The sequence below is a fragment of the Nycticebus coucang genome, chromosome 7 (assembly GCF_027406575.1).
Source record: "Nycticebus coucang isolate mNycCou1 chromosome 7, mNycCou1.pri, whole genome shotgun sequence".
Lineage (NCBI taxonomy): Eukaryota > Metazoa > Chordata > Mammalia > Primates > Lorisidae > Nycticebus > Nycticebus coucang.
Window position 1 is genome coordinate 64,908,437 of NC_069786.1, and position 14,016 is coordinate 64,922,452.

Here is a 14,016-nt window from a genome sequence, read left to right on the forward strand (position 1 = left end):
TTCAGAAATTAATGTGATGGCCATCCTGCCAGCAAGTGCTCTCACTCCCCGTTCCAATGAAGCCAAGCAGGAGCACCAGTCCTAGCTGCCTAATGATGAAAAGGTTCTCAGCCTATAACCCAGCCAAGGCTAATTTATAATGAATAGCATAATACAGTTGTCATCGCTATTTATACAGGATCACTTGCTGTTCAAACGAAACTAAAACTAAATGCATTCATTGTACTCTTAATAATTTTTGTAAAAAAAAAAAAATGCTTTCAATACTGATTTCAAGGCATCAATTCAAAATGATGTCTTTCAATTGTCAGTTCTTTCCCAGGGAAAACCTTGCAAAATTAAGGACCCACTGTGGCTCCCTACAGGTCTAAGCCTAGATCTCACTCGTATTCTAACTCGCACTGTGCTGGGCATATGGCTTGTACTCACCTGATGTTTCTAGAGTTGAATGTATATATACCCAAAAGACAGATACTGAAAGAGATATTCGTATCCCCATGCTCATAGCTGTAGCATTTGTGATAGCCAAAAGACGGAAGCAACCCAAGTGTCTATCAATGGATGAATAGCTACAAAAAATGTAGTATATACTTTTTTTTTTTTTCATTGTTGGGGATTCATTGAGGGTACAATAAGCCAGGTTACACTGATAGTATATACTTTTTATTGAGCCTTATAAAGGAGGGAAACGGTGGCACATGCTACAACATGGGTGAACCTTGAGGACGTCATGCCAAGTGAAACAAACCAGTCGTAAAAGGACAAACACTATCTGATTCTATTTATGTGAAGTTCCTAAATCAATTCATAGACGTGGAAAGCAGAATGGTAGATACCAGGGCTAGATAGAATGGGGAGTTAAAGTTTCTAAAGATGGATGGTGGTGATGGTAGCCCAACAGTGAACTCAGGGCCACTGAACAGTACACTTAAAAATAGTTAAGATGGCAAGACATGATTGTAAGAGGGACTTTGCCTAACAATTGCAATCATTGTAACCTGGCTTATTGTACCCTCAATGAATCCCCAACAATAAAAAAAAAAAATAGTTAAGATGGTAAATTTTGTGTTATGTATTTTGCTATAATTTTTTAAAAAGTGATTAGGGATACATATGCTATTTGAGCTAGAACCACAATGGAAGTCATGCTTCTGGGCATTATTCAGGGGATTCCTCTTCTAGTAACTGCTTGGCTTTCAGACCACACTTCCAAAAGGATCAGTTAAGACATGTTGTTGACCTTGTGCTTCTGGGCAGTAACTAGAGTTCCTTTGAAAGTAAAATGAAATGCTTTGTTCAATAATTATTTTTCTTCTTTTCCTTAGGGTGTTAAATACCACATTATTTGAAAGCTGGGAGATCATTGGACCTTTCCCTTCCTGGTGGGTTTTTAACCTGCTGCTGATGCTAGTACAAGGGATGAACTGCTTCTGGTCTTACTTGATCATAAAAATAGCCTGCAAAGCTGTTTCAAGAGGCAAGGTAAGTTACAACTCACCTTTTTAAAGGTGTCTCAGAAAAAAAAGAAAAATTGGGGGAGGGTTTCTGTAGATCAACTATTTGTCAATACCAGTTTTGATGAAATCTGAAATATTTTTTCAAAATTGAGCAAACCCACTCAGAAACACAAAGCAAATTTTCTCTTTCCTCTCTTTGGTTCATTGAAGTCTTTTTAGCATCGCTGCGCTGCTGCTGTCCCCCTTGTTCCTTCTCTGATTATAATTATACAGAAAAGAAATTTCATGAGAAGGGGTGCTTGGTGCAAGGTACCTGTTTAAACAAACCTTTCTCTCCAATTAAAGAATAAATCCATTTATGACTTCTCCAGCAAAATTTAGTTTAAATCTTTTTGGTTAAAAACAGATTCCTAAGCTGATTCCAATAAAGCTTCCTGAGCCTCTGCACCTCTGTGTAGAGCAGTGAGTTTTCCAGATCGTTCTCTGTGACATTTTCTCATTTGTTCTCTCCTTCTGCCACCCCGGAAGGCTGGGAAGTGGAACCCTTTACATGTAAGTTTCTCACGCTCACCCTGTCCCTGTCCTGGGTGCCGCCTGTCTGTTGGAGGGGCACGCAGATGCTTTGGTTGCCCTGTGTATTGTTCCGTCTGATCTACTGATTGACACTGACTAGGGTTCATGTGAGGAGTCATTTCCATTAGCTACCAGGGACACTAGGAGCGGCTGTGTGAGTGCCCTTTTGTGTAAGCTTGTATTCTGCTAAATTTTGCATGACCTAACAGAGAAGAGGCGTTTCTTTGATTGGTGTTTAACTTGTTGGCTAGAAAACAGAAATAGACCAAAGTGAAGTAGGGGATAGAACTAGCAAGGGAGCTGGGGAGAGGGTCAGGCCGGCACAGAACAGGGGCCTGGGCCTCAGCTGTTTGCCTGATCTGCCCAGCACCACGGGGAAGTCTTGACCACTTCGTCTTCATCGAGGTCAGCAGAACGGGCCTCTTCCACAGTGGAGCTCAGGCCATCTCGTCTTGATCTACGAAGCTGATTCTCAGTGTCAGCTCCCATATAAGTTCTACATGTTTTGATCAGTTAACTGTTTAGAAGATAAAGTTCATTTTTCTCTGTGACCTCTCACTCTGTAAAATGAACATATATTTTCTATTAAAGTTTTTTTCCTGTCTTCATTTGGGTACAAATTGAATCAGCATGCACAGTACCATCAGTATAAACTAAAGATGCCAGGACAGCATCACGTTCCTTATGTTCTTATTACACTGCTGTGTCTACCAGACAAGCTGTCTTCTCTTCAACTCATTCCTTCTACTTTATGAAGAGATAATCATTAATTTCATTACAGATCTCAGGCTTCAGAATATCTAAACTGCTCTCCCCCACTTGGGACAATAAGGTTCCTCATAGCCATGGGTTTTTTTCCTGTAAGTTATTTAGATATATTCTGACTTGTCCTTTCTTTGAAGGTAACATAAGGGTAGATTTTGCCAAGTGCAATGTAAAATAATCTTACTAAGCATGCACATGTCAACTACTCTCTGAAACTGGAGTTTTCTAGTAGCAGCTTCATTTGTGACTAACGAACTTAAAAACATAGTGGAGCTTCGCTATAACACTGCCTTTGTGACCCATGATTTTTAAGTTAAAGTTTTTTATCATCTAATCATTTTGATGTCTCTGTACTTGACAATTTTTGGAGATGATCTATGTGAGCTCAGTCTCATGTCCAGGGGCATCAGAGGGAGGTTCATTTTTTACGATATTTGCCCCCCTACTACTTGAAATGGAGTAATAATTCTCAGCTTTCACTTTCTCCTGTCCCCTGTCCCCACCCACCTATGAGAGGCAAACCCCTGCTTCTACAGTGACATTGGCTTCTCATGTCCAGGTGGAGTTCAAGATTCTCAAGTGAAAGGGTAGTGGTGGCACACAGGTTGGGGAAATCTCCATAAAGCCAGGCCCCTTTTGCTACCCACTTTAAAAAGAAGTAAATGATGCTGTTATGAATCCCAAGGCCTGCTGGACAAAAAAAAATGTGCTCACCACAATTTAGACTTATAGAGTAGGAAGTTTTTATTTTAAAAGCAGTAGCAGATTTTCCTAATTATCCTAAAAATTACTTTCTTGCTAGACGGTAGGATTTTTTTTTTCATTCTTTATGGTAATGTGTGGATTTATAATCCTGGTTCCTTCTTTGCCATCCTCATTACTTAATTAAATTGGCTGGAGCATTGAAAAAACTTGGGAGAGATGGGAGTCAAGTCCTGATCACCCAGTCAGTGGATGTTCCTCAGAAAAATATTTTTAGCTAGACCTCACCCTGTAGGGTCTTAAAATGCCTCCTGCTGCCATGGTTTATGTGACATATAAAACAAAATTCCTAACTAATTTTAGCAGACATAAAAGAAAAACAAATTAAGTCATAGCACAATGCATTACAGAGCCAAACAGGAAGGATTTTGTTAGTGTTCTGAGCTGGTGGATGTCTCCATTCGTGTGGTGACAGCTGACTCTAAATATCCTCAAGGAGGATGTGCTCCTCAGTGAGTGCACGGATCCATTTGTACCAGATTCCTGTGATGCCATTCCAATGCTACAGGATGTCACCTTCTAGGTCAGAGTCAGATTCATGGTCAAGTACGTTCTCAGCATGAAAGGTACCACAAAGAGGTCTGGTCCAGTCCTCTGTGATGCCTAAACCCGCCTACCCACATTCCTTCCTAACTGACTGTCACCCGAACTGCATCCCTTCAGTGAGAGGAAACTCACTACCCTGGCCCTGTTCTTGTGCTCTGTTTTTTTAGCACTTGGATCTGTTTCCCTTCATGTATGACTGCATGTGCTTTCTGAGCATGCTGTGCCTTGATGATTTCTGAGGAGCCAGTTACACTCACTTTCTTGTATTCCACAGGTGTCCAAGGATGACCGAAGTGATATTGAGTCCAGCTCAGATGAGGAGGACTCGGAGCCCCCAGGGAAGAACCCCCACACTGCAACAACCACCAATGGCACCAGTGGTACCAACGGGTATCTCCTGACGGGCCCCTGCTCCGTGGATGATTGATTCCCCAAAACTACAAGTCCCGAACAAAGTGAACTGTTTGTTCCTGGAAGTATTTAATAAGTTGCAAATGCAGTTGCTTTCATAATATCTCAGCACCCGAAACAAAATCAGAGCATTTTGAATAGTGCACGGCCATGTGTCCTGTCAGTGAATGAAGAAGAATTACCATTCGCTCTCTGTAGGCATGCTGTATGTAATTGACACAAGGGAACGTAATTGCGTTTGTACTGTCTTAGCATATTATTTATTTTTTGTATTTGTTTGTAAATCTGTGGACGACAGAGAGTTTCCTCACTCCTTTTCCTCTCCGGGTTCTTGACAGTGAAGGAGATGCTTCATCTGCGTCTAGCCCTTTCTCTTGCTGTGGTCCCATGTGCCGTGCGTGAGCATCAGCTTAATTTGTCACTTATAGCAAGCAAAGCCCAGTGCAGAATTCTCACCCAGCTCCAAATAAGTTTGCTTTCTTTGTGTCCCTGTGCCCATTTTGAAATGGCCTGTGCAGTTCCAGTGACTGTTTAAACAGGATGAGCTAAGTTTTTAATTATCATTCTTCATAGTCAATGAGCAGTTCAAATTAAAGATGACGGTCATTGGAGGACTTTTTGAAAGTTGTTTTGTCTTGAGTTGGTTTGGAATAGACTTCGTTCCTTGTGCACACAGCCAAGATTTTCTCAGTGGGCGTGGTAGTGGGAGGTGACCTTGCAGGTTAGAGTCGTTTCTCTCTCTAATGATGAGGTCAGTGCCCTGACTCTGAAGAAAGACATTTGCTTAAGCTCATAGAAACGAACAAAGAAATCACTTGCAATATTGGGAATTTGCCAGTGTTCTGGGAATAACATAAAGAGAGTAACTGATTTCAACAGGTTGCCACAACCCCTGTAATTATTGCAGTCTCCTCTCATGTGATTACAGAAAGAAGCTGAGTATATTGGGTGTAAGAAAAAAGGAGTCTTCCAAGAGTTGGCAAAGATCACCTCCAGGACAAAGCACTTTATTGCAACCAACTTTCAAGGAAAGCCCTATCTAGTATTAGATCTTGTCTTTATTTTGCTACACAAAATAAAGCCAATGGGAGAAAAACTGTTTTACCCTTTGCTTTTCTCCTTAAACGTTACCCAAGATGACTTTCCTACTAGGAGAAATAGAGTATCGTGGCACTCCAAAGCTTCTTTGAAGACTTGCTTCATTTCCAGGAATGTGTTTTCACATGAAGCTATTTCCAGAAAAACAAAAATTCCACTTAGCAATGGTAACACCTGAAATTAGGAATATCACTAGCATTTCCACAAAGGCTCTTAGATGGCAGTGTTACTTAGGTACGAAAACCATACATAAGCCAAAGATTTTTATCTCTTCTCTCAGTGAGAGCAAATAAAAAGGGATTGCAGATACTTATTTCATAAATCCAAAAGCCCACTATCTAAAACAAGAGTCCAATACAAAAATGCAGTAATACAAATGTGAGGATCAGGGTACGGTGAAGACAACAGCAAAATACTAGCGATGGCCCATCTGTCCTGTCAGAGCCATTCACGTTCAGTTTGATTTTGTGAAAAAAATTAAAGCTTTGTGCCCAGAATTTGCACAACTGTGAGATAATACCCCATTTCCCCGAAAATAAGACCTACTTACAGGAAAGTTAAGACGTCCCCTGAAAATAAGACCTAGCGCATCTTTGAGAGCACACCTTAAAATAAGACACTGTCTTCTTTTCGGGGAAACATAGTAGTTAAAAGAATGCTCCGAACAAAAACTTCTCACTGTAATAGTGTCTCCCACCCCACCTATTTATGAGATAGTGTGTGTTTGGTATGGTCCTTAATAATAATTGAAGAGTCTTGGAAATACGTCTGCTGGTTTATTGAGAAAACAATGCAACTAATTCTGTTTGTAGGGCCTTATTATTTTATTTCACCCAACAGGCATGTAATTTGTAGATGGCTAATTTTGTAAAATCAATCAGAAAACACCAAAAAGACTTAGTCATCAGAACTTGTGGGGGGCAAGCTTTCTAGATAGACGAAAGCAGCAGGCGAACCAGAGTGCCCAAGTGACGCTCTAGGGTAGAAGAATAATTTCAAGATCAGCTTAAAGGTTTAGATAACTTGTGTAAAATGAAGTAAATGGAGTCTGTCCTTAGCAAAGGCAGGTCTAACTAATCTTTTGTTTTTCCCAGAAGTCACTCAGAAAGAGGACTGGGAGCACTCAGAGCCTCTCTAACTGATAGCGTTTACTTAACACCACCCTCTACATATCTACAGATTATTATTTCATTTTGGGACAGAGAGGTTTTTTCTTATTCAAAATTGGGTTTGTAGGCCTTTTACAGTGTAGAATCATATGTTTCTGCCTCCAGCTTTTCTGTGATGAGCTGATAAGCCTGAGAGAGAAAAACATAGGTCACCGCACCTTCCCCACGTCCCTGGCCGCAGTTTTGGAAGTGTATTTTGTAAATCCGGCTGTAAATTAGTGGGAGTGTTTCTCATTAATTAACTTAGCCTGTGTTGATATCTCCTTCCTCATCATCACAAACCTTCACAGGATACAAAAGGCTATGGAGAAAGGACTCTAGAAAAAGTAATATTTTATTCTCCAATGTCATAGCATTTTCTAGATTGCTTAGTGAGGGAAAAAGTAGAAAATCAAGTAGAATTTCGCCTCAGGTCAATAAATGATATAAAAATGTGTGATCTGTGTATATGAATCTCTTAAAAAATGTGAGAAAGCAAAAATATCACTGACTCATCTTTATCCATATTCTTTTCATAAAAACCATCGACCATATAAGTAGAAACTTCCCTCCTCCTTTGTCAACCCTTTTTGTGTTCCCACACAGCTGAGCATGGTAGAATCTTTTCAGCCTCCTAAGCCACAGAGCTAAGTACAGCATTGTGCAGGTCACAGAGCATCTTCTAAGGTCAGCATATGAGCCAAATACAGTTTACATTTCCAAGTTCAGTTCTATGGATATTGTGAATAGGAGAGCAACTATCAGTATTTTGGATTATTTAAGGATATGTTGTAAAGATGAACATGATTGCCAATTCACCCCAAGGTTTTATTAACATCCTACACCTGACAGTCTGCTACAGATGATGTCCTCATGGAGATGAATAAAGCAGAAATGTAGGCAAAAAGCAAGCTGAAATCGAATCACCACTAGTCAAAATGGCAAGTAAAAGACCAGATGTCCAATTCTGTTGCCAAACTTCCGTTTTGAGTATTCGATAGCATTTGAATTTGAGCAAACAGAATGCCTCATCTTAGGTAGAAAAGATCTGACTCTTCCACTTTGTATTCAAACCTCATGGTTATTTGGCCTTAGTAAAAAGTGAGATTTCATTTAAGCTCCCCTGAGTCTTTGCTGAAGCGCTTTCAGAGAAAGCTTAGTGGACACCTATGATTGTTCCCAATCTGTTCATGATTTTGCATTAATGGTTTTTGTTTGCTTTCTTGGAAATGTTAATGCCAAAGTTGCCTGAATATTTGAATATTTTTCTTAATTTGAAGTATAAAAAGCATACAGAATAATTCCAAAGGTATTTAAAGACTCAGTTTATTGGTCAGTATATATGGTGATGTCATTACATCAGAGAAGCTTCAAGAAATCCTTTGAAAATAAAAGGTTAAATGTTTACATTTTATGTGATATTTAAGCTTGTAAGGTTTTAATTAGCTTACAGTTTTTAACTTGTCTTTGGCTGATTTCTGCTTTTTAGATAAATAGTAATCGCCCTGAAATGTTTCTAACACCAAAGTTAGATCGCACTCAGCCTGACAGAAAATTGTTCACATGGCACTTTGTTTCTAAGTTATTTCTAAAGAGAAAATACTGTGAGCTCTAGTTACTACACTTGCTGTCCGTGGAAGAAATAACCATAAACAGTTCCTGAAAGTGCAGCAAAATATTTTTCAAATGGAGATATTGTTGTCCCCAGAATCAGTTTAGGTTTCTCTTTGGTGAAATGAAATCGTGCTAGTCTCAGATTACCCTGTAGTAACTCGTACTGGTTTACCAGCCACATTTTAGGTCTTCACAGTAATAGACCAGAAAAGGGCTCTTGGTTTCCCATTGTATGCACCGCCCCCTCTCCTACCCTAGGGGGCGCTCAGTGGCTACTGAGGAGGCCGGTCCACTCAGCTGTTGGAACTCTAAAAATACGCAGAGATAGCATAATTAATGCTTGTTTTCGTGGAGAACATTGTATTAGAGAACCACAAAACATCATAAGTATTGTTAATAAGACCTTCAGATCCACACCCAACGGAGAACCTTAGTTAAGTCTTTTCCAGGTATTTCCAACTTAAATTCAACCCACCACCTTTGAAAGGAATGCTTTACTGAATAGCCACATGCTGAGACTCCATCAGGTCCAAGAAATAGGGAAGTCTCTGCAGCCAGAGAGCATATGGTGTCTCCACAAAACTAGACGTTCTCAAGTTGCCCAGGAAGTAATGGTAGGGGACCATTAGCCTAAAATTGTCCTATCTCCCATTCGTTCATGTCCCTTTCCTCCTGGAACTCTTGATAAAAGGAAGCCAGGAAGTTATCGTTTTTCTGCTGTCGATTTACCAATAACCTTTAAATCAGTGGTGTACCCACACTTCCTTCTCTGCCTGATTCCAATTTTCTGAAAAAGGTATCGTGCCCGTGTGTGTGTTTTCCTCAGCACAGACTGTGGGTATTTGTCTTCCTATTTTGGTATATATTGCATGGCCTACAAACCCGGGAATAACAGCTGTTGATATGGTTTCTATGTTCTGTGAAAAATTGGATTTCATTAAGATAGGTTTTTTGTTTTGTTTTGTTTTTTTGCAGTTTTTGGCCGGGGCTGGTTTTGAACCCACCACCTCTGGTATACGGGGCTGGCGCCCTACTCCTTTGAGCCACAGGCGCCGCCCGAGATAAGTTTTTCTTTTTTGTCTACAGTAATTTTTCTGTCATTATAAAATTGCCCTTTAAAAATTTGGGAATTTTAATAAGATTTGTCTTTGTTACCCTGAAAATAAAATAATAATTAAGGATTTTTAATCCTCAGCTGCAAAAAAGAAACTAGCTCTGTGATAGGAACAGTTATGTGATGACCTGGAACTTTCACTTAGAGCTTCATTAATTGAACAGTGCGGGGAGCCCTCCAAGTTTGATTTCCTAAAGTTCTCTAACCTCCCAGTTCTCGTAGACTCTGTTTGCCCCCATGGTCATTTACCTCTATAGCCATTTGTTGTCATGGGAAGGGGTGGTGGTTAGGTTTGGGATTTGATTTTTTTTTAACTTGCAGTGAGAAATAGGTGACAAAACCTTACTTGTTTTCTTAAGACATTTCTGTGCTTGGGCATCTCTGTCACAAATGGAATGCTATACTGTTAGCCAATTAGAATTATTTTATGTATTATTAATGTGTTTTGCCGATTTTTATATGGAAATATAATTATTCATTCTTGATCTCTGGAAGCAATCATGATTATGAGGATCATTTTACTTTGGAAACACTTTCATAATAAAGATAAGTATTAAGAGTGCAGTGTACGTGCCTTTTACTGTAACTCCTGTGGGTAATATGTCACACCTCCCTGCATGAGGTTATTAAAGACTCACATTATCCCAGTGGTTAGTTCCTTATAAGTCTCCTCAAATCCCAATACACGTATCACTATGATTGCCGAGAAAGTAATATTATCTTGTAGCGATCACTTTGAAAATTAAAGTGTAAAAACTTTGATGTTTAATATTAAGTAGCACTTTATTCTGGAAAAAATCTGATTTATAGAGCTATCAGTTTCAATATATCATACTATGCGTATATGTCTAAATTGTAAAAGAGGCGTTTGGGACAAACACCCCAAAGCACAACACCGAAATGTTCTTCTCTGTGTATGTGCACCTCATAGGGGCTTGGCCAACGTCATCTTCTCTGGGTCTGTGCCCCACTTGGCTAGATCTTCTCTCCCCCTCTCCCTCTTTCTTGTGAGACTCTGTATTTCCCAGCATTCTATTCTTTTCAGCTAAGTTTATGTCATCTAGAATCTCAAAAGCCATAAAAATTACTCTGACATTGGGGCAGTGCCAGTGACTCAGTGAGTAGAGCACCAGCCCCATATACAGGGGCTGGTGGGTTCAAACCTGACCCCAGCCAAACTGACACCCCACCACAAGTATTATAAAGATAGCAGACCCCCTATTAAAAATTTCATAGGTATAATTACCACCTTGAATAGCGATCTATTTCCAAGCATTGTTATTCTAATAAACCCACTGAAATTCTCTGAGTTACAGAAATATGGACTGTGAAAATATACCTCTTTGGAAACAAATGAATACTTTCAAGTTTGTAAACATAAGGTAACCTAATGCTGTAAGCATCTATTGTCTTCTGTTTTCTGCTGCTATGACAATACCACAGACTGGGTAATTTACAAAAAATAGATGTTTATTTGTCTGATAATTCTGGAGGATAGGAAGTCCAAGAGCATGGTGCTGACCTTAAGTAAGGGTCACTCCATGGTGGGAGGCATCACTTGACGAGCAGGTATGTCAGACAGAGGAAACACGGCCAGACGCATCCTTTACTACTCCTGTGACAATGACATGGAATAGGCCAGGCATAGTGGCTCATACCTGTAACTCCAGCCCTTTGGGAGGCTGAGATGGGAAGCTTAGTTGAGGCCCAGAATTCAAGACCAGCCTGGACAACAGAGAAAGACCTCATCTTTACCAAAAAAAGCTGGATATGGTGCATACACTTTAGTCCCAGCTACTGAAGAGGCTAAGGCAGAAGGATTGCTTAAGGCCAGGAATTAGAGGTTGCAGTGAGCCCCGATCATACCACTGCACTCTAACCCAAGTGTCAGAGCAAGACTGTCTCTTAAAAAAAAAAAGGAAAAAATTTTTTAAAAGGACAGCAAAGCAGGGGAGCTGTGTACCAGGATCTACTGGGATGCTGGGGGGTCCCTCAGAACCGGTCCACTGTGCTAGGGCCTGGGCCCCAAACACTTAATCCCCAAAGTGCTGAAGCATGAAGAAACAAAAGTTTTAACATTCCTGCGCATGAAAGTTTTAAAATTATAGGAGGCCTAAATTAGTCAGGATTCAATGGGAAACAGTCATTGTCAGATGACTAAATTGAAGAAACTTCAGTAAAGAACCACTTTACAGAGATACAGCCTGGAGTACATGTTTAAACAAGGATGGCAAGGGACCCAGAGGCTAGCAAGGATGGGAAGCCATTAGCACCCCTGTAACCAGGGGCCAGGGAGAGGGTGGTGTGGAGGAGAGCCCCCCACCATGGGGGCTGTCAACCTGGGTGGCGGGTGAATACCCCGATCTCTCTCTTCCCATTAGCTGAGCTCAGCTTTCTGCCAGTGCGGAGCCTGGGAGAGGCAGGCTGCAGGGTTCAGCCTCCCACGGTGCAGAGCAGGGCAGAGAATAGATGTAGGAGAGTAAACAAAATAAAGCCAGTATTCCTGGAGCCTCGTGTAGGGTCTGGGGTATAATATGGCACAACAAATGTTGGCTGGAAAAATAAATGAGCCTCGTTAGGAGAGAACAGGCAGGACGTAAACTATCGGCAGTTAATGTTCCATCTGTTAGGAGGCAAGATGAGCATGAGGAACCACCTTGTCTCCAACTACTGAGTGCCGGGTCCCCCTGTGTGGGTTCCAGCTTTCGCTGCCGCTGCAGGCACAGAAGCTGAGGGGCTTTCTGGCAGGCTCCGGGAGCCACCTCTGGCACCAGCATCCTGGGCCCAGGCCTCAGGGGAGGAAGGTCCAGGCCTGAGGCTAAAGAAATTGCTAGAAACAAGCTAAGAGGAACGAAGGAAAGAGGGTATGGCGAACTAGAGAATTACTGGAACAACACTGTGAAACAAAATTGAATGAGAGGGTCAATGCGCTGGCTCTCAGGACTAAGTTTTCAAGCAATTCCTCAGGTAAGAAATTGTTTATTGTTTATTTTCCTAATAAATAACGGAAAATATTTGCATAGCTGAAAATAACAAACAGCAAAGGCTCAGGTTGCATCATTCAATCATTCAAAAATACTTACTAGAAAGCCCCACTATGTGCCAGGAATTGTTACAGGCACCAAGAATAGAATGGTGGAAAAAAATAGGGTTTCTACTTTTATGGAACTCACGATCCAGAAAAAAAAAGAAGCCAGGAGCTGCATGACGGATATCATGGGGGAAAGGCAGATAAACAACAAGATATCACTACACGTGTATCAGAATGACCAAATGCCAGAACACTGACACCCCCAGATGCTGGTGAGCAGGAGAGCCTCAGCCATGCTCGCTTGCTGCTGGCGGGAAAGCAAAATAGCACAGCCACTTTGGAAGAATTTCTTAGAAAATAAACATACTCTCCTATAAAACTAATTTATGGCTTTCACATGAAAGCTATAACCCAGTTATAACCCAAGAATAGGGGAAAGGAGGAAAAGGAGGGGAGGGGGCGGAGGGAGGGTGTTTGGCGGGATTACACCTGCGGTGCATCTTACAAGGGTATATGTGAAACTTAGTAAATGTAGAATGTAAATGTCTTAACACAGTAACTAAGAAAATGCCAGGAAGGCTATGTTAACCAGAGTAATGAAAATGTGTCAAACGGTCTATAAAACCAGTGTATGGTGCCCCATGATCGCATTAATGTACACAGCTATGATTTAATAAAAAAATAAAAATTAAAAAAGAAAAATAAACATACTCTTACCATATGATCCAGCAATCACACTGCTTGGTGTTTACCCAAAGCAGGTGAAAAATTATGTCTACACCAAACTTACACACGGATATTTGTAGCACATGGGTACCGACAGCAGCCTTGTTCATAATTGCCAAAACTTGGAAGCAAACAAGATGTCCTTCAGAAGCTGAATGGATGAAAGGGTGGTACACCCAAACGAGGGAACATTATTCAAGGCCAATAAAAAGAAGGAGCCAAGAAAATAGAGGAAACAAATACATATTACAAAGTGAAAGGAACCAATCCAAAAAGGTTATATGTTGTATGATTCCAACTGTCTGACATTCTGGAAAAGATAAAACTGTGGCGACAGTAAAAAGATCAGTGATTGGGGCAGCGCCAGTGGCTCAAGGAGTAGGGCACTAGCCCCATATATTGCAGGTGGTGGGTTCAAACCCAGGCCCAGCAAAAACTGCAAAAAAAAAAAAAAAGATCAGTGATCACTGAGAGTTGAGAGGACAGGGGGATGACTAAGCAGAGAAAAGAGGATTTGCAGGCAGGGAAAGAACTTTACATAGTATTACAATGGTGGGCACATGTCATTAGACGTTTGTGTGAACCTGTAAAACATAAGCCCAAGAATGAACCCTGAGGTCAACTGTGGCCTCGGGAGATCATGATGAACACGTAGGTTCATCTTTCATCCGAAATGCCCCCTCCACTGGGAATGTTGATAATGGAGGAGGTTCTGCGTGTGCAGGGTTAGAAAGTTCACGGCAAATCTCTACACCTGCCTCTCAATTCTGC

General features: G+C 40.9%; 1 protein-coding gene across 2 annotated transcripts in view; it reads left to right on the forward strand.

The window, feature by feature from the left end:
• CERS6 (ceramide synthase 6) overlaps positions 1 to 10,047 on the forward strand; it is a 303,806-nt gene extending 293,759 nt beyond the window's left edge. Inside the window, exons 9-11 of one of the 2 annotated variants that reach the window (XM_053597456.1) lie at positions 1,326 to 1,482; positions 1,986 to 2,009; positions 4,378 to 10,047. In XM_053597456.1, coding sequence (XP_053453431.1) covers positions 1,326 to 1,482; positions 1,986 to 2,009; positions 4,378 to 4,530 — 334 coding nt within the window. In that variant the 3' untranslated portion in view covers positions 4,531 to 10,047. The remainder of the gene's footprint in view (positions 1 to 1,325; positions 1,483 to 1,985; positions 2,010 to 4,377) is intronic. The other variant, XM_053597457.1, reaches the window with a different exon arrangement.
• The last annotated feature ends 3,969 nt before the right edge of the window (positions 10,048 to 14,016 follow it).